The sequence below is a fragment of the Crotalus tigris genome, unplaced genomic scaffold, assembly GCF_016545835.1.
Source record: "Crotalus tigris isolate CLP2741 ecotype Arizona unplaced genomic scaffold, ASM1654583v1 scf7180000017952.28453644438:3035480, whole genome shotgun sequence".
In the NCBI taxonomy this organism is placed as follows: Eukaryota; Metazoa; Chordata; class Lepidosauria; order Squamata; family Viperidae; genus Crotalus; species Crotalus tigris.
Window position 1 is genome coordinate 2,603,922 of NW_024096741.1, and position 21,028 is coordinate 2,624,949.

Below are 21,028 nucleotides of genomic sequence, written 5' to 3' on the forward strand. Positions count from 1 at the left end.
AGGTCTTCATCGAAATCGATGGACGAACAACACTACACAATATATACCTTTTGTCTTTTTTAAAAAAAAAATCAAATACTAGTTTACACACAATGCAATTGTTTTTTACAAAATGGCAAGATAAGAATGAGGAAGAAAAAAGGAAGAAATGGATAGCCCTCCTTATTTTCATTTTAAAAAATGTTTTCTTTAATTTATTAAATTGGTTCCCTAAAATGCATGAGACTGGAGCAGTTACTCCTACTTAAGTCAGCCAGTAGAGGGACTCATTTCACTCATTTCAAATACTTTCCTGATGAATTAATACAGTTGTCCTATTTATAATACATTGAAGTATGTCTTCTGTTTTTCAGTTTGCTATTCTTCTGCCTTGCCTACAAAGTAGATGTTTTATGATTTCTGATAGACTAAACTGAAATATCTGCCACTTTTGGTAGGTTGTGACTGGATGTGAGGGGGCTGTAACTACCAGTAATAGAACAATTATAAAGTAGATGGAGCAAGATATTTTTTCCTAGTTTTCTGAGATCTAGAATTTTTCCCACACTTTGGGGATTTACACAACAATCTTTATATATTTCATGTCACAAAATTATGGGAAATCATGCAACCAATTATGAGGCAGTTGGTAGAGAGGATTCTGGGGGTCACAAAAAGGTTTCCACTTTTATAGTATAACAACAATAGTGATTTGTAGTTTTATCAGACTACTTACCTGAATTTCAAAATGGAGAACTTACTGTCAAGTTTGATTTTAAAAAACTAAACTCTCTTTCTCTCCGTGTGTGTATGTGTGTGTGTGTGTGACACACTGATCTGTTCAGTAAAGTTTTTGTGCAATCACTAAAGCATGGCTTCTCATGCTGATTTTTCCATTCTAGTTCTACTTTAGTATCATACCTGAATCAGCAGTGTAATGAAACTTCAAAGACTAATGTGATTCTAATTTACAGTAACAGCGCCTTAATTTTCAGCTCAAAAAAACAATAGTTTTACTTTATTCTGTATTGGTTTGATTTCAGAAGAATATCAGAATATCAGAATCAGTTCAGCAACTATGATCACTGAAAAAATAGTAACCTATGATAACTAACATAGGACTTATTTCTCCTCAAACATATTTCAGTATGGAATTCTTTATTTATTTTCTGCACACAAGTATCATAGTTACATTGACATCACTTGAAGAATAAGAAGCAAGAAAATGTAACCTGGGAATGAAATGTCTTATACTTTTTTGTAGACCCTGGTACAAATGACATCATTCAAGATGTATTCCTGGAAGAGAAGAAGATGCTAGTAGGAATTTCATGTAGTTAGAGTATGATTAACATCCATTTAGATCAATCTTTCATCTGCTTCCCATCACAAGTAATCCCAGAGTAGACTACAATAAAGCAAAATGATAAACCCAAAAAAATTCAAAAAATTTTCAACCATTCATTTAGCAACTGTTCAAAGTTACAATGGCACTGAGAAAAATGACTCATGACCAGTCCTCACAACCAGGGCAGTCTCCCCATGGCTGCATGATCAGAATTCAGGCGCTTGGCAACCAGCATGTATTTACGATGATTGCAGCATCCCAGGGTCATCTGATTGCCATTTGTGACTTTCCCAGCCAATTTCCGAAACGTAAAATCAAAGAGGGAAGCCAAATTCACTTAACAACCACATGGTTCATTCAACAATTACAGTGATTTGCTTAATAACCTTAGCAAAAAAAAAAGCTTGTACAACTCACTTAACAAAGCCTTGCTTAACAGAATAAACTCTGGTCCCAATTGTGATCATAAGTCTAGGACTACCTGTATTTCTCCTCCTCTAAACTAGCAAGTTATCCTTGAAAACCTTTAGATAGAATAGATGACTTCAAACATAACAGTGACTTTGAGGTTACAGTTTGAAGAAAATGCTCCTTATCCCTCTTTCCCAGCCTTGTCATTTTTTAATTCTAAAAATAGTTGAGTCTAGTTCATAAAATGAAAAAGAAACAAAAACCATTAAAGGATTGAGTTCACACAAGCCATGATTTACAGCTCATGGTGCTCGAGTTCAGAATTGAACAACTTCTGCAAGTGTAGCTGAAGAAACCTTGAATCTTCCTGGTAGCCAAAACAGATGCTAAGCCTTTGGAACAGGGTTAAAATAAGGCAGCCTAATATCCTCAGTTTCACTTTCATCAGATTGGCAGGTGCTAGAGGTACGGCCAAGGGTGTCAGTGAGGGTGAAGTTGGAATTCCCTGAGACTGCATGACAAGAAAGACATCTTGACCTCCTCCTAGAGCCTATCTTGGCTTGCTTTCTTGCTCTCTGAGTTTTCTCTCAGCCTCAGCAACTTTAAGATGTATAGCCTTCAACTCCCAGAATTTAGTTTTTCTTTGGTTCAATTCTGTTTGATTCTTGGGGACTGGCTGCACAGGTTTCTGCAATTTTCTTGGCAAGGTTTTTTATAGGTAGTTTGCCCTTGCCTCCTTTCCAGGGCTCTGAGATGGGGCTAGAACTCATGGTGTCCCACTTTCTAGCCTGATGCCTTAACCATTGCACCAAACTGGCTGAGAAATGATGCTGTAGAGTAAATATTGCTGAATTTTGGGCTTACTTTGCAAGTACAGCTTGCAATGGCCATTTTCTCCAAATTCAAAATCTCATTCGTTTTGCTTAATTTTTAAGCTGGGCAATGTTATTTATTGAATTTTTTTTTCTAAATGGAATAAAATGCTTAGTAGCTAGCTGAAACCATCTTTCTCCCATCCATTTCCAACTGTTGCCCATGATAGTGGGTGACTCAAAGGACAAAGACTGGTTGAAAAAAGTTTACCACTCCCATTCATTTTTTTCTAAAAAAAGGATTTATTAGTCAATAGCCAAAATCTTGTATTAAGAAGCGTCTAGCTCTCCATGGCACACTGGAGAATTGGCTGCCAGTCAGAGACAGCATTGGACTGATTAAATAGGAAGTACTTTCATCTGTTAAATCTCCATGTTGTTAATTTTGAGCCATGGGTATTCTGAACATCCCTCAATTCCCAACATACTACTGTGGCTTTAATAATTAACAAAATAATACTAATAGAAAATGAGAACAATTGAAATGTTATGTTAATAGTTTGAGAATGCCATAGGAACATTGATGTTTCATCTAAATTCAGGTCTTTGTGAGCTTCATATAAAATGAAATAAATTAAAATTCAGGGTAAACTGAAAGAAACTTACCAACACCATATTTCCATCTACTATTTTTCTTTTGATAGTAGCGTGGTTGCCATCCCACTTCTGTATGTGAATGAGGGTGTCATTATCCTTTGTTACAAAGCTCTAAAAAATATACGGCAGTTTATGGGGAAGATATTTACTTTCTCCCTCCTTGTTAAATGAATTCCTTCTTTTCCCTCCATACAACCTATTTTTCACTAGTTGGCATTTATTTATTTATTGGTATCCCGCCTTTATTATTTTTACAAATAACTCAAGGTGGTGAACATATGCAACACACCTTCCTCCTCCTATTTTCCCTATAACAAGAACCCCTCAGGTGAGTTGGGCTGAGAGAGTGACTGGTCCAAAGTCACCTAGCGGGCTCTCGTGAGTAAAGCAAAATTTGAACTCACCATCTCCTGCTTTCTAGCCTTTCTAGTCTTCCTTAGCCACTAGACTAGACTAACATTCTAGTAATTATCCAGTTATATGGCAAGTTATTCTATCTCTTCTTCTTAAACATGGAAATAAAAACCTAAGAATATTTACCTTGGCCAGCCTGTTATCTATAGTCCTTTCCTTAAACTCTTCGTCCAGTTGGAAGGAGATCTCATTAACTGTAAACATAGTTTCTGTTCTGATAGTGATGACATCTTTGTCCATAGTGATAATTATTTTGGGTTTGGCTAGAGCACCCAGTTGTCTCTGGGCAAAGCTTATTCCTACAGAATACAAAACATGAAACATCATCCAGTATTTTAAAGGCCTTTCTAGAAATAACTCAGGTTAGAAAATGGCAACCTATCTTGTAGAAAAAACAACAGATAAAGTAATAGTCAATACAACAGAAAATATAAAACCAGATGAATTAAACTTACTGAAATTAAAATGAAATTACACATTGTGTATTAGTGCAGCAATGTTTCTAATTTTTCATTATGTTAGTGAGTCATAAAATACCACCTTATTCCCATCCTAGTAATCTGGTTAACTCTTCATATTTTCCAAATCTGATATGGAATTGCAGGTTTGGTTAAATAAAACATATTTTAAAACACACCACACACAGAAAATGTTCTACTTCAAACAGAGTGTAAAAGAAGGCACTCAGACAATCAAAATTCAGATTTTAGGATAATTTTATTTTGTTTAGTGGATTTGATTAGTAATCTTCTAATGCAAAGCAAGATAAAATATCCAAGATACACAGTATTCTTCGCCTGATAGGTGTCACATATGTTCATCTACAACTCCTAACTACACATGTAAGGTCTATTCAAAAGGTACTGGAAGGTACTGAATTGGAAGAAGCAATGGCCATTTCAGTTAAGGATGATGGATGCTGCAATTCAATTTATTCAAGGAGCACCAGATTGGAAATTGCCATTTTAGGAATCTAAAATAATTATTGTAGCTCTGTTTGCCTTCAAACATTTTTGGAAGAAATACTTTAGACCTCCTTACGTAAGTGCAAGCCTAACTCCTCCCAGCCTACCAAGAGAGAACAAGTCCACTCTTTTTTTAAATGGTCAAAGGCTGCTATCGTGTTTCTTCTTAGTCCTATTTTCTGCAGGTGAAATACACCTCATTCTTTTTCTGTATCTCATAGTTATTTGTTCTAGAGTTCGGTAACAGAAACAAATATCATATATTCCTTTGTATAGGCAAGATCCAAAATCACAAGTTTACTGACTTACTTTGGATCAGTTACTCTTTCTCACTCTTTGCAAATTCAACATACTTCAAACGTTTTTATGAAGAATAATGGGAGTATGGTGCATTATATATGCTACTTTTTGCTCCTGGGTAAAAAGCAGGCTATAAATCTGACTAACTGGTTGTCTCTGAAAATTTAGTTTTTTCCTGCAGTATGTTTGCTTACCCAGTTCTTTCATATAGTCATCAAAGTTTTCACTCAAGATTAGTTTCCATGTTCCCAAGAATTGCTCCACCATCGTTTAAATATGATATAGAAAAAAACTGAATAGATCTGTGGAATAAACATGACAGAATGTTCAAGAAAAAAGGAACACTTTGGATGGATTTTCACAATGCTAGCTCTTCATTTCTTTCGGCCAGCTGTATCATGGACTTGTGTGAAATTATGTTATTTGAATTCCTCCAAGGAACTTCCCAGCTTTGTATTATAATGGACTAGAAGCAGGGAGAAATCAGTTAGGAACTAAGACCAACACAGGATAGAAAATGTTACTCCATTATTAAAATGTGTAGTACTTCTTAATTTGCAACTAGCCATTCTTAATGGACAAATAACTATATATTCCTTTTCCATTTCTTTTCCAATATATTCCAATGAGCCTATGAGCCTTAACACTCTGTTAGTCTGTATTTCCTCAAAGAATCTGACTACCTATATGGACTTTTTGGTACTGGTGATACTGACTATGAGCAGAGTGCAAATATATCATTTTTCATCCTAGCTTGCTCAGTAATCCAGGATGGCTGGGGAGCTGTACCAAACCCAAACAAAATGTTTTTAGATTCCAGTCATTTTCCCCCCAAACTTTTCATGGCAATGCTGATGATTATTTTAATGCTGGCTTCAGATATTTTCCTGCCATTGTAGTGTTTTATTTTATAGCTGTAAATATTTGTAGTTCTGCTTTTGTCTACATTTAAATATTTTATTATTTCTTACTGCTTTGGAAACCTTTGGCTGAAAGGAACCTTGAAGAATGAAATGAAATGAAAATAGTACCTATAGAAATACTGTTATGACTTTGGTGACAGAAGAAATAGAAGTACACACCACAGTTTGGTTTTATTCCAATTTGTTGAAAAAGGTATAATGGCTTAATATTACGCACAAAGCAGGCTAATGGCTATTTTTAACAGTAGGACTTTCCATTAATTTGGTAGACTCAGGAAGAAGGTTCAATATAAATAGGATATTGCATTGCATTGGTCTCTTATCTGTTAAGGCTCAAATTGGCCTCGTAATTTGAATCACCTAAGAGGCTGGAACTTAAAGCAAACAGAGATTTCAATAGCCTTCATTTATTTTTAAGAGTTGCATAGCAGGCAGTAATTCAATAATCCTTGCATTTGAGGCAAAGCAATTTTTCCTGGATTTCTAAACAATGCTTCTTTATCAGAAATGGCACGTGACTGTCCTAGGCCAAAAAAACCAAGGGGATCCTGAAAAAGTCAAGATAGCAGCTGTAATCCATATTGATGTATGTAAAGACAGAGAACTTCAATCATGGGTTTGTGGTTCCCATCTTAACTTTAGCCTGTTGCCATCCCTGCAAAAAGAGAATAGAAAGAAGGAAGAATAACAATATTGGAAAATAAGTGAGTGGAAGCCAGTTTACTAAAAGCGAATCCTTGTTGTTACTTTGTGTTTTGTGCACTAAAACAAAAATATATTTGTCTCCAACCTACCTTGCAAATCTCACAGTTCTCCCATTTTGGATAGAGAGATCAAATTTAGGGCCTGTGGTATTTTTTACTGTACTGTACATCCAAAAGAGGTCACGAGGATCTTGGATTTCCAGGAAAACAACATTTTACAAAATGTAAAATATAAGAAATGTACATTATCATCACAAACCAAGAATAGACGAAATGCCTGTCAAGAAAAGCTATCGCTCCTTCATTAAATCTTAAATTGTTCACCAAGATGGTATTTTGACCTTATTTTTAAATCTTTCTTCCTTCTTCCCACCCTTCCCCAAGATAATTGGTATGCTCCTTCAAGGGAGAGCAGAGACATTCTTAGAGAACATGGCCGTCAAGTATGAAAGTGTTCCATGTACTGTAAATGTTACCTTCCAGCGGGAGATGATGTTCTGCTTATAACCTTCTCATGGTATCTTGTCAGTCACTACAGGAGCCGAATACTGCACTAGTTCAAGAAGCCAATAGTATGGCCAGCCCAATTCTTATATTCTCCTAAAAGAAAGGGGATTTCTGAATAGAAAACAAGAATCTGTTGATGTCTGCTGTATGGAATAATTAAATGCAAATCCACATCAGAAGGAGAAGAAAAAGGGTGACACCTTTTTCTAATCCCTGCACGTCAGTATGATTCAGGTAATCAATTAGCAAAGTTGTTATGAAAGTTTAGGGAGTGTAACCAGAAATCATGCTTGTCACCCAGACCAGCAGGGGGTGTCTTTGTATTTGCACAGAACGAAACAGCCAGGATTACACTTGACAAGTAGAACTAAGCTCAGAATACAGTGTGCAAAAAGGAAGCTGGAGTTCAATTCAGAAAGCTGGCCGACTTGTCTGAAGACATAGAAAAGAAATGTGTGGGTTTGTTTAATAATATCATTGTTGGTATATCCAAATTTGTTACAATTTAAAAAAAATCTCAGCTAATGTAATGCGTATATAAATGAAACACTTCATCATGATTCCTAGGTCTTCAGGAAATTAACAGATTTAAAACTCAAACACAAATCAAATTTCTGCTCCAAAAAGTTCTGCATACTGTAGACTGGGAGTACACTATTTTGAATAAAGAAATGCAGCAACTTGGACCTATGAGAGGAAAAAAGATCCATAGTTGTGTGGCATTATTATTAGGAAAACTAAATTATTTTAAAATGCATACAGTTTTCAGATTTTTCAGAATGCTTCATCAAATAATGTTCATTTTAAAAATGTGGGATGGGAAGAAGCAGAAAAATCAAAAAATCAGGGTTAATGCTTTACTTGCATAAGCTGCAGTTTCAACTGTATATCTATTTATTCAGTAAGCCCTCAACAAATAATAAGCTATTGTAGCTTAAACCTGGAGCAGCTACTAAATTCCCTGCCTCAAAATAACCCTATAAAAAGAAATGTGGATGTGGAATGAAGTCATAATATTAATTCAGTGGAATCCAACATTGTAATATAAATAAAGTACAAAAAGTAAGATGTTTAGGATTGTGGGGTTTTTGAAATTCAGTCTCCAAGACGTTCTTCAGAGCACACAGGAGCATGAATGTAACATTTTTTCTGGAATTCTGTAAAATACCATTTTTTCCTTGGATCATATGGTAGCTGTAAGCAGACTGCTATGCATTCCTGAGAAAAGATGCAGCTGTTTTGAAGAGTTGCAGACGGGATATATTTGCACTCTTAATTAATTCTTCCAAGTTATTTCTAGACTTCTGCTCAATCCTATCAATTATATAATGCAGTTTTAAGATGGGTAATTATTTCGAAGAAAAGAGGTCAAATCTTTCCAACAATACAACAATCATAACAATCAACTGCAAATTGCAGCCCTCTGGATTTGTATTACAATTCCCAATAGCCCTAGCAAGTATAACCAATGAAAATTGATTCTTGGACCTGTCTTTCAGCAACATGGCTAGGTACATTGAGGTACAGAAACTAAAACAAGTTTCTACTTTTTTTGTGCTAGCTGCTTTGTCCTTAACAAAGTTCTTAACTCCTGAAAAGTATATTTTTCAACAGTTAAAAGAAAAAAGAGCAGGAAAGTACATTGTACTGCAGGGGAAAGCTGTCATTATTCGGCCATCCAGTAAATAAGATAAGAACAAAGCGATGAAAGAAGCAAGCTTTTATCGTGTGTGTGCGCGCGCACGCGCGCGCATGTGCACGGGCATCTTGGAATCAATCTTGACTCCTGCTGACTGCCTAGACTAGAGTAGTCCCTGCAGTTTTCCTGGCAAGATTTCAGAAGTAGTTTGCCACTGTCTCCTTTCTAGGGTTGAGAGGAAATGATTGGCCCAAAGTCACTCAGCTGGCTTTATGTCTAAAGCAGGACTAGAATTCATAGTCTCCTGCTTTCTTTCCAGATGCCATAACTACTACATCCACCTTACTTTAACATGTCCACCTATAACTGATATGTAATAAAAATGTTTGAATTATTTGGCAGAAGTAGAAAAGTTTTCATTTATACTTTGATCTATGCCTTTCTGCTAAAAAGCAGGGCACTAGAAATCATAACAGAACAAAGTGCCCTCCATCTCCAATTTTCTCACTGCAGGCTTCTTGACATCATTCATCTGGTTCAGTGATTATGAACCACAAATTGCTGATGACTGAGGCAGAAACAATCATGGGGCATTAATCTGGAACAATGCATGGCAAGATGATTCATTCATTTAGGAGCTTCAAAGGAAGTCTGCAACAATGTTGCCTTTCCTCCTAATTATTTTTAATTAAAAACAATGTCAAATACAAAACTACTTTAGCATAAAATCATTGTAGCTAGGAAAATGGAAACACCTGAGTAGGTGTTAGGTGTAGTCCAGGTCAAAATGGTGGTATTTACTTTCGCCATATATTTCTGTTTTATCAGCGTCTCTAAAATCAAGGTCATTCCTGTTGAAAACTTGTTCAAGATGTACAATAGTGCAGGATTCTTAATCTCAGATATTATGGAAACATGAGTCATTATTCCTACGGAAATAATGAACAGGATATGCAGGAGATAGATTTCAAGAACTCTCTTCCTCTCTCTTATTTTGAGGTATTAACAGTAGTTAACTACAATTTGTGTTGGTCAAATATGGATAAGTTCTGGTTTGTGGCAAATAAAAATAAACAAATATTTTAAATAACAAGCAAAATCCCTCTCCAACAAGCACACGTTTGGTAATTTCACAGAAAAGTTAAATTAATAAGATTGATCTGTTTTCTCATACAAATTGTAAATTGTCCCCCAAAATCCACAGTACAATTCAAGATCTATATCACACTAAGCAGAGCAAGAATTGGGAATTTGTGGCTCTCCAGATATTTTCAGGGTGATGATAAAACATCATATGAAAACAGTAAATATAATAGCAGTATAATCAAAGAGAGCAGGAAAAAGCAGTGGTCAGGACAATTACATCAATTAAAATGTCTGGGAAAACAAAAATGTTCCAAAACAGCTTCATCAGCGACAGGATACATCTCCATCAATTGGTGTGCCTATTACCAGGGTTGTAGGAAGCAGCCTTATTCATTTATATTTCTTACATTTATATGATGTGCAATGAAGAAGCCCTCTTTGCTGGATCTCTACTCCCTCAGCATATCTGCTTATCATACCCCACTTAGGTAGAGTAGGCATGCTCCAGGTTCCTTCCCTGAAATGTTAGCATCTAATTCAGGGGTGTCAAACTCAATTTCATTGAGGGCCATATCAGCATTGCGGTTGCCCTCAGGGGGCCGGGTGAGTGTGGCCAGGATGGGTGCAGCCTACTGGGTGGGCATGGATGGAGTGGGTGTGGTTTCGGCAGGCAGCGGGGCGTTCTCCTCACAGCGCCAAGAGCTGAGCCAGGTGGTGAGAATCTGATGTGAAGTGCAATGCTGCCTAGCCCCCAGCCTGCCCAGTTTCAGCAGGCAGCAGGTGCAAAGCTGGCGAGCTTCACACCGCCCAGCTCAACCTCTTGGCGCTGTGAGGAGAGTGCCCCGCTGCCTGCCGAAACCAGGCAGGCTGGGAGCTGGGCATCGTTGCACTTCTTTTTTCATTTGTGCCGCCTGGCTCAGCCTCTCGGCGCTGTGAGGAGAGCGCCTCACTGCCTGCTGAAACCCCTCCCCCAAAGCCCATCAAGTCGGATATGTGAAGTAGGCAAGGGCCATTTGCTGGCCACTTCCAGGTGATGGTGCATTTCTTCATTCCTCACAAAGGGTGACACCTCCCCAGCATGCACCCAAGAGGTGAGGCTGACACGGCAGGGGCTGGTTCCTCGCTGTTTCCAGACATTCTTGTGGAGCTAAGACTGAATACGTTTCAGCATAGATGGCCACCACAAAATTGTACATTGGCTCCCGGCTGGCCTGGGCCAGGGCCAAGGCAGTGGGGGCCGTTCCCTCACTGTTTCCAGGACAGCTTCGCAGGCCACATGAAACCACTTCGCACGCCGCATCCAGCCCCTGGGCCTTGTGTTTGACATGTCTGATCTAATTCAAAAGTGTACCTTTTCCATGGCTGCTCCTATACACATCCTATCCCAGGCAATCCGATAGCCCCCCCCCCAGCCTTTTAGCTTTCCAGAAAGACCTTAAGACCTGGCTTTTTATCTAGGTGTTACGGTAGAGTGAGGGTGCTTCTGGTTAGTTGTTGGTGCATCCCAAGTACCCAAGTAGATTGCAGAGGCATTGGGTTTTGGTTGTGTTTTATAGCTTTATGGGTTTTATAGCTTGGGGGGGAGTTGTTGTAGTTGTGAGCAGACAGAATTGTTTTAAGATGGGTGGCAATGTAATGTTTTAAATAAATTTAAAAAAGTGATTCAGCTTTTTATGCATAGAAGCAGTGTGCTTAGACATTCATGGTGCACACAGTGGCTACAATCTGGCATTGTTTTAGGGAGGGTTGTCTTGCAAGATGGAGAGAGGTTTGTTTGTTACATTCCTTCCTAACATATACCTACAACTATCTTAGCTGAGTTGCAAAAATCACCACCACTAAATTTGGGGTTTTTGTTTTTGCTGCCATTTAGTGGTCATCCGGATTGTTGCAATCTAGGTATGATGGCCCTGGAATATTTTCAGGAGTTTTGTCAGAACGCTCACATTTATAAGAGATGTGGATAATGAATAATATGATAAGTAGTTTCTATTAAATTGTAGCTCAAAAATTAAATCTTGCTTCCCTTGTAGGGGAAAAAAAAGCAAGCAATAGTTCAAGCTAGGATCCCGAAAGGGAAAAAAAATCATGAACAAAGTTCATTTCTCTTCTAAAAATAAATATGGTTTCATGAATATATTTCCAAAAATTGTATTTTTACTAAAGGTCAGCCTGACTGGGAATTCTACACATGCTGTCCCATCACATTTGGAAAGGACCAATTTGATTTAGGATTTCATGACTTTTTATGCAAAAGTGAATTTTTGATATTCATTTTTTAGTAATCACATAAAATGTATAATTCACAAATCAATAGAATTAAACTGAATCTTCAAAATAATAAAGACACTGAAACATTTATTTTAGAAAGGGGTATGAGACCATAATTGGCAGGAAAGCAATCCATATGAACTCTACACATATTAGCAGAAATCCACATAAATCCTCCTAGGTATGCATGAGCAAATATTTGTATTTTTCAGGGATATTCACCAGATCTTAAGAAAGCTTATTGAGATTGAGCTAAAACATATGGCTCTGTCTTGGTATGTCTTTATGGCGATACAATATGAATTAACACAACTCTACAATGAAGCAATTTATTGTATTTGAGATATAACTTCTGAAGCAAGCAAACAAGTTCCCCTTTCTTCATTGGATGCTTTAAATTTTTAAACAATAAAAGTATGCCTGTGAAATAACAAATTTTGTCAAGACCAAATGCCCCAATTATGATGCCTGTAACTGTATCAAAACTAAACAAATATTTTTAAAGTTAGCAGTAAGGAAACTGAGGGCTCATGGATTAAAGAATTGGAACACATCAAAGCTTGCAGTTCTTCAAAATATTAAAGCTGCTTCTGTGGATATAAAATTAAAATGGATTCATTTCAACTGTAGTGGACATCCCAAATTTTAAAGGATTTAAAGGATTAATATCTATTGGTGATATAAACAATTTGAGGGGTCATTGACTCATGATTTGGTCCTGTGAATCACTAAAATCTTTTTAAAGTAATATTTTAATATACATAGATTTTCTGTGGCATTGATTTCGATACTTTATAATCTTCCTCCATTTTTTAGTCTTTTGTTTGTTTAGTTTTTCATTTATTTTATTTTCTAGTGCTTCATGTATTTTTCCTATTTCTTTCTGTAAAACTTAGAATGTATTGTACTTCCAAATAGGCACATACAGCTTTTATTTATACTTATTTAATAATGCAGAGGCTCAGACTATGTGAATGTAATCCTGAAACAACTTTCTCATGAATTGGCCATCAATAGTAGTAGCCCAGATACATTCATAAGAAAGTTTAAGTTTGAAGCCTTACTGAGTTGGAAAGGACATTTGAAGTCTTCTAGTCCAACCCCCTGTTCAAGCAGGAGACCTTTTACTATTCTAGACAAGTGGCTGTCCAGTCTCTTCTTAAAAGTCTCCAGTGATAGAGTACCCACAACCTCTGAAGGCAAGCCATTCCATTGGTTAATTGTTCTCACTGTAAGGAAATTTCTCCTTAGTTCTAGGTTGCTTCTCGCCTTGATTAGTTTCCATCCTTTGTTTTTTGTCTTGTCTTCTGTTGCTTTGTAAAATAGGTTGATCCCCTCTTCTTGCAAAAATGTCCTGCTTGAAAGAGAGTTTCAGTGATGCAACTCCTACAATTTAAGACATTCTTTCAAAGATTTGCTTCTTAATGTTAGGAATCAACATATGTGTATATTGTTTCTGCAATATAAGGCAGTGCTTAAGAGAGTAGGAAAATATTCTCTAAAATTATTATTTAAAAAATTGATTTTAGTAATAAAACAATTTTCTCTAATTTGGTGTTATTAACATATTAACTAATGGGGAAATCCATTATAACTGGAAAAGTTTGTACTAATTATTTCATTTGTTGGGTTCACAAAACACACTGCATAAACCATGGTTAACAAACCACAATGACTGTTTACACTAAAACCAAATAAAACCTGAATTAGTATTGTTTCAGAAGAAATGCTTCAAACCTCACATAAGCACAGCATCTTTCTTCCAGTCATTAAAAAACTCACTCATTAAAGTGAATGCAACTACACTTTTCTTTCTTCTGAATAAAATGTTAGGCCCTTTGTTGTGTCAAACAGTTGACTGAATATCTGTGCTCTTTCAGGATTAGGCCAATTTATAATTCACATAAAGATAATTAAAAATACCTACAGCAAATCAAAGGATCCTATTATCATCACAATCAAATAGTGATAGGAAGCATATTTGTTTGACTTGTTCATTGCATAAATAAAAAGAATTCTCAAAGCTTTAAAATACAAAGAGTTCTCCAGACTTTATGTGTAAATAAATCCCATTGAAGTAAATCCCAGTGGAATTGACAGCTGAACAGACATGCATAGGATTGTGCTGTTTATTGTATGTAATTAGAATGTTACAAGAAATAGTTAATTGCTAGATCAGTGCAGAGGTCAGTGCTTTTTATGCAGTGGATTAGTCATACCAACTACAGTATAACTGGAAAAAAAAGAAAAAGTAGCAGAAATCATGCTGCTGCTGGAACAAAACATAATAGTTAGGTGCTGGTAATACAATGCTTTGTCCTAATGGCTGATAGCACTATGACCCACTAAGAGAAAAAAAATCTGTTAAATCAGAGCCATTGGTTGCCTTTGTAACTATTGGCTAATAGCAGAAAATCACATGATCAAGGCATCTTTTTAAAGGCATGAGTGAAGTTAGTAACAGAAGTGACTATATTGAGGTTTGCAGGAAGGTGTTTGGAGTGTGTTAGGAGACTTAGTCCTTCACAATGTGTGAGCCATTTTTGGGAACTTGGAAACTAATTTCAAGTGAAAAGTTTGATGACTACATGAAGGAACTGGGTAAGAATTATTTCTGAGATTTAGTAAAAGCTTTGTTTTTTGCTGGAGAATGTGGTTAAGTAGAAATTTTTATTATGTAATTAGTGGACTTGTTTTGTTATAAACTTAACCTCTGTGACAATATAGCTCCTATTTCTATTTTCTTTATTGTTAATAGTAATGTGGAAGAAAAACTCCTTACAGTATGTTAGCTATGCTAGATTCCAGAGTAATCCATGTTACATATCTGTTGAGTAAAACTTATTTGCATTTTATCTGGCTTCCAACTAATTTTTCAATGCGCAAATTCTGTTAATAATATAGCATGGCTTATCTGTAGAATGTTACCATAGAATTGTTTTATTAAATATTAGAAGAGCATGCAATCATGTTTGGGCTTTTGTGTAGCATTTGTATCCAGGTTATGTACCACAGAAATGTGAAGGGCTCTTGCTACTTGTTTACTTAAATGTTTATGGTCTGATATTTTCTCAACATACATTGAGAACATTGATACAAATGTTGACAAAATACTTCAAACATAAGAAGCTCTGATTGGATGCTCCCTTATATGAAAGTTTATGGTTTTTTCCCCTCTCTGGCCAAATTTGAGCAAGGTTTTGTGTTGCTTGGCAATGCTCTTATCAGACATGCTTGCTTTAAGTTAATGATACTTCAAAGAATTGGTCTGAAGCTTTGCATTGTTTATCCACCACACCTTTTAAGTAGAATGCTGGCCACTTATTTAAGTGTAGTGAAACTAATACATGCAAATAGCCTACTTCCAATATTAATACTATATATATTGGGCATAGGAATAAAGATACCTCTAAATCTGTTAGACACTCTTTGGACCCCTCAAGTTCAAGGAAGCCCATAGTTTTATCCTGGAATACCTGCTTTGTCTGCAAAGGCTTTACACTTCATATTCTGGCTAATGGGACCTCTAGCAGTAAGTGATAAGGAAGAGTTCTGAGACTGCTGTTAACTTGGAATAGACAACTTGGCAATAAGAGGTAGTATTCTGTATCTCTTTACACTCCCCTAGGGATTGTCTGTATTTTTGCATTTTTCAGCCACCAGACTTCACTTAAATGAATCATAGCTCAGTGCTATGTGAGAATTAAGTCACTTTCTCCCTATGTGTAAAGTAGCTTCGCAGGAGTCTCGACTGCTACTGTTAAACAACCTGGGGTACAATCTTCTATTTAAAGTTTTGTAGAGATCAGCTGTTGCAAAGAATGTTTATTCAAATGAAATGCAGATCTGGATTATATCAAATTATGTAGAGTAAGGAATTTAGTTTATATAATATTTCAAGAAATTATATTTGCCCCCAATATTTTGAAAAGAAAATTAAGTGGAGATGGGTGTCAAAATGAATTTGGTAAATAAGCAATTGAATAAAGTGCTTGTTTGAAAATAATGGTTAGGCTTTGGACAAAAAGAGGAAAAGCTGTTCCAACACCTTAGAATGTAGAACCTCACCTACATTGTCCCATCACCATGGAAGCCCTTTAATGTGTTTCTGCAAGTCATAACTTGTACTCTATGACAGCCTGGGATAAATATTACCCTGTATATAAGGAGGGCTTTTAGTATTCCTCTCATCAGTTTATAGTTTGGTTCATTTAAATATTTATAATGTTTATGGTTTTGAGTAATTATAACAGTGATGTTGCCTTAAAAGAAAAGGCACCTTATGCTATTTGATAGCTAGATCAAATGAAATCGGCCTGGACATTTATGAAAACATATATTAAAGCTAATTGATGGAAATTAATTTGGATTTTGTGTACAAAATATACCAAATAGTTGGGAGAGAACAGAGATTGAATTGGGCAGTTGCTATATTATTTTCAGCCTAGTTTATTGCAGACAAGAGAGTCACTTAACTCAATTTACTACATAATTCAAGTTGGCCCCCAAATCAAATATCTAGCTTGCACACTATGCCCTAAAATTTGTCTCATCTCCAGGTATATTTTTACACAGTGAAGCTCTAATCAAAGGCAAACCCCATCAAGATAAAAATGACAGTAGGAAAGGAACTCTTGTGTTTAAACTCTTTATTCTCTTATTCCGTAGGGGTTTGGCTATAACCCAGCTTGAATCAAGTCTTTATAAGTAGTTTTTTTTTTCAATTCAGTCTTCAAGGTCAAGAAATTTGTGATAAGAAATTAATAATTTTTGGTTTGATTTATAGGTGTGGGCTTTGCCACTAGGAAAATAGCTGGAGTGGCCAAGCCCAATGTAATTATCACCTGCAGTGGGGGTGTTATAACCATCAAGTCAGAAAGCAGTTTCAAAAACACTGAGATTTCCTTCAGACTAGAAGAAGAATTCGATGAGACCACAGCAGATGACAGAAAAGTAAAGGTGAGTGCTCTACTTTCCCTGAAATCATTTTGATTGAGTACATTTGGACTCCTGAAAATGTGTTGTGAACTGTCTTGGAAAATGGCTATTTGGGAACTTCCTCATTTATAAAATGATGGCTGTGTGGGACATGAATACCAACTTAATGAATTGGCTAAGAATTTCGAGAAGCTTTAAGTTGGGAAACAAGGCCTTTAAGCTCTTTTGTCCTACAAGATGTTCCTGTTTTGCTGTTTTCAGGGCAGGTGACATCCAAGTCAAATACTGGGCTGCAACCACATGTTCTTGTTAATTAAGAATATGCAGTCCGCTTGGAGATCTAAAGCACTGATGAAAGTAAACTATAAAGCAATGTTTCTCAACCTTGGCGAATTGAAGATGTGTGAAGCCAGCCATGTAACTTGCCAGTTTCCTGCAGATTAAATTAATGATTTTAGATGAAAAATTTGTACACTGCATGAAACATCTTCTTCTTCTTGTGCCATATCCGTTATCAGACATTGGCGATCATGTTGACGATCCTGTTTTTATCAGCAGCCGCACAAAAAAGTGCTGCTGAGTTTTGTCCAAACCAATCCCTTAGATTTTGAAGCCACGATGTTCTTCTTCTGCCTGGACCTCATTTGCCTTCAATGAAACATAGTGGATGCCAACAAATACGGTAGTCCTCGACTTACAACAGTTCATTCAGCAACTGTTCAAAGTTACAACAACACTTTAAAAAGTGACTTATGACCATTTTTAGACTATTGCAGCATCCCCATGATCACATGATCAAAATTCAGATGCTTGGCAACTGATTCATACTTGCAACAGTTATAATGTCTCTGTGCAATGTGATAATTTTTGTGACCTTCTAACAAACAAAATCAATGGGGAAGCCTGATTCACTTAACAACTGTAGCAAGAATGATCATAAAATGGGGAAAAACCCAATTAACAACTGTATTGCTTAGCAACAGAAATTTTGGGCTCAATTGTCCTAAGTTGAGGACTATCTATATCCATACATATATTGGGCCAATTTGGTCTTTTGATTAAGGCCCCAGGCTAGAAATCAGAAGTCTGAGGTCTAGTCCCCCCTTAGGCCTAAAAGCCAAAGGACAGTCTCTCTCAGCCCAACTCACCTCACAAGGTAGTTGTTTTTAGGGTAAATAAGAGAAAGGAATATTAAGTACAGGTACTTAACAGTTCATTTAATAACCATTTGAAGTTACAATGCCATTGAAGTAAGTGACTCATTACCATTTTTCACATTTACGGTCATTGCAGCATCCCCATAGTCATGGGATGAAAATTGGACACTTGGCAGCTAGCAGGTATTTATGACGGTTGCATGTCCCAAGGTCACGTGATCACCTTTTGCAACCTTCTGACAAGGAAAGTCAAGGGGAAGCCAGATTCACTTAACAACGTATTAACAACACTGTAGTTATTAACAACTACAGTGATTATTTAACAACTGTGGCAAGAAAGATCCTAAAATGGGGGAAAACTCACTTAACAAATTATTGCTCAGCAACAAAAATTTTGGACTCAATTGTGGCTGTACATTGAGGATTATACCTGTATGTTCGCCTCCTTGAGTTATTTATGGAAAAGGCAAAATAAAAATAACATCGATCCTGCAAGGCTGACCAGATTAGGAAACTAATTCCTAATAAGACTAGAATACGCTTTATTGAGATAGGTTATAGTAGCAAAATCTGCTTGTCTTTTACCTTGCTTCCCACTGATACCCCATTAAGATAAAGGAGCCAGCCAAAGTCTCTTCCTGATACTCCCCCCTTTCCTAGAGCAGAAGGAAACTTCTGTAGCAGCTTCTGAATCTTCTGTTCAAGCCATCTACATGGCTTCCTACTTATACGAATAGATATTAGGTGTTCCAGGCTATGTTTATGTTATTTCTGGCTGTGATTATTTTCTTGCAGGTAGCAAAACTTTCACCATGCTAGTGATTTCATTATTTTTAAAAAGCCCTGTTGAATACTGATTATTGCCTTACACATTGTGCATAGTTTGAGAATTGTGTTATTTTCCCTAAATTGATTATATGACTAGCACATATTTCAAACACAATTTTTGCTGGCTCTTCTTAGTAGGTTTTGAAACTGACCAGATAATTTTTCTTGGTAGAGTATTGTGACACTAGACAATGGCTCACTCAATCAGGTGCAGAAGTGGGATGGCAAAGAGACAATAATAAAAAGAAAAATAGTGGATGGAAAAATGGTTGTGGTAAGTTCATTTTTGGTTGTAAACCTTTGGGATGTTTTTCAGTAATAGAAATCACAAGTTTATGAGTAAATGTTTTTCAAAGGGGAAAGAGTAAAACAAGTAAAGATATTCTATTTTTCCTACTCTATAGAAGAAAGATGTGTCTTATTTTGGTTGGTGAGTCAGAATTCCTTTAAGTTAATAAGCAAGTTAATACAGAAGGACAATACTAAACTATTTTGAAAGCAGAACAGCATATCTTGTGCTATTTTTTAAAAGTCATTTAAAGCAAATTTCATTTTGAGAGTACTCTTACAGACTCTACAGATTCTCAGTCTAAGAGTGCAGTCAAACTGGCTCAAATTTAAATAAATTTACAACAAACATCCTTTTTGGTATAGGATGATTTCACAATGAAGCATGTTTTAAATATTATGACTCACTAGCAGCCCGTAGCAATGAGTTCATTGGAAATGAATGGCCCTAGCTGTGGCCAAATAGCGATTCTCATATTTAAGCTTTTATACACTTATAATCTATAATTTTTACAAGAACAGAGCAATAGATCAGATTGAAAAGTGATATTAAGGGGAGTTGAAAGTAATTGGAAATCATGCAGCCATGCTGTAATCTTTAGTGGAACATTCAGGGAAACTCCACACTTTTGATATTTAAAACCTTTTCCATAGGCACCACCTACATACTTCCAAAAAGACAAATGAAAAAAAAATCCTAGTAGCTTAAATGTTGTCCTGATTATAACAAAGAAAAGGCATTCTAGCAGACAGTTTCTCACTGAAAAGTAATTGGAAATACTCTTCTGACTGGAAAAGGTAATGCCAAACTGCCATGTATGAGCTGTGGCAAGAGCAGTTTCATGAAGATAAGAAGTCATTCAGATTTCAGGATGAAGTTGGCATGCAGGCATTTGTACAAACAAGAACAATTGGATTTTTTATGTGACAACACCATGGGAAGGGCCTTAAGCAAATGTGTTTTCAACAAAAATGTCTAAACACGCTGCCAGTAAGGTATTCTCTCGACTTGCATAATCTCTAAACTCTGGAAACTCAAAGGTATCTTAAAAACTATTGCTTAAATGTTCTGAATATTTCCCCGCTAACCTTTTCAGTCTTTTATACAAGCATAATTAAAACTATTTAAAAACACAACATCCAGCACATTGCTAAACAGAAAAGTAAGTCAAATTCTCTTCAAACAAGCCAAAAGAGCAATTTTCAAATATTGGAAATTGTTTTTCTGGTCTTGGAGAGAATTTGTCTAGTGCATATTTCAGTGGTCAAGGATATAAGCACATAAAAGCAGACTTAAGCAATCTGAGTCTTATTCTTTTGGATATGATTTTAAATAAAGCACCATTGCCTGGGGTCATGCAATACACTAAGCCAAAACGGGCTTAGCATGTTGCATCAATCCAGATCCTGTTGGTTTCCTTGATAGTCTTGTACTTCATTTGGATAAAGGGAACACTTGATCCACTTACTGAAAATAAGTATTGCTGATATAATAGTGATATTTTTGTACTTTTTTCTTTCTAGGAGTGTGTTATGAACAAAATTGTCTCCACTAGAGTGTATGAGAAAGCATGAAAAATCCATGTTGTACAAATTAGAAGTATCTCAAAACAAAATATGAAGTTTGATTCAGGGAGCAGAGCCTGTTCTTCAGAAGCTGAATTTGACAGGCCAACTCCCAACTACTTTTGTACCTAATTCAAAATATTTTAGTTATTCAATAAAGTGTTTACCTTGAAATGAAAAAGTTTCTGACTCAGTTGTGGAAACTGAATAAGGATCATTCCAAACTAGATTTTCA

General features: G+C 36.2%; 2 protein-coding genes across 8 annotated transcripts in view; one reads left to right on the top strand and one right to left on the bottom strand.

The window, feature by feature from the left end:
* Positions 1 to 1,116: 1,116 nt before the first annotated feature.
* Positions 1,117 to 21,028, bottom strand: part of LOC120308881 (myelin P2 protein-like) — a 55,771-nt gene continuing 35,859 nt past the window's right edge. The window contains exons 3-8 of one of the 7 annotated variants that reach the window (XM_039345499.1): positions 6,990 to 7,113; positions 6,170 to 6,464; positions 5,081 to 5,188; positions 3,748 to 3,920; positions 3,217 to 3,318; positions 1,117 to 1,278 (exon numbers count right to left, since the gene is read on the bottom strand). In XM_039345499.1, the coding sequence (XP_039201433.1) occupies positions 1,228 to 1,278; positions 3,217 to 3,318; positions 3,748 to 3,920; positions 5,081 to 5,153 (399 nt within the window). In that variant the 5' untranslated portion in view covers positions 5,154 to 5,188; positions 6,170 to 6,464; positions 6,990 to 7,113 and the 3' untranslated portion in view covers positions 1,117 to 1,227. Of the gene's footprint in view, positions 1,279 to 3,216; positions 3,319 to 3,747; positions 3,921 to 5,080; positions 6,465 to 6,603; positions 6,704 to 6,989; positions 10,364 to 21,028 lie in introns of those variants that run through there. The other 6 variants (XM_039345503.1, XM_039345500.1, XM_039345504.1 and 3 more) reach the window with 6 other exon arrangements.
* Positions 14,306 to 20,974, top strand: LOC120308880 (fatty acid-binding protein, adipocyte-like). The gene is made up of 4 exons (XM_039345498.1): positions 14,306 to 14,617; positions 16,803 to 16,975; positions 19,112 to 19,213; positions 20,752 to 20,974. Exons 1-4 carry the CDS (start codon positions 14,545 to 14,547, stop codon positions 20,800 to 20,802), a joined length of 399 nt encoding a protein of 132 aa, XP_039201432.1. The 5' UTR covers positions 14,306 to 14,544; the 3' UTR covers positions 20,803 to 20,974.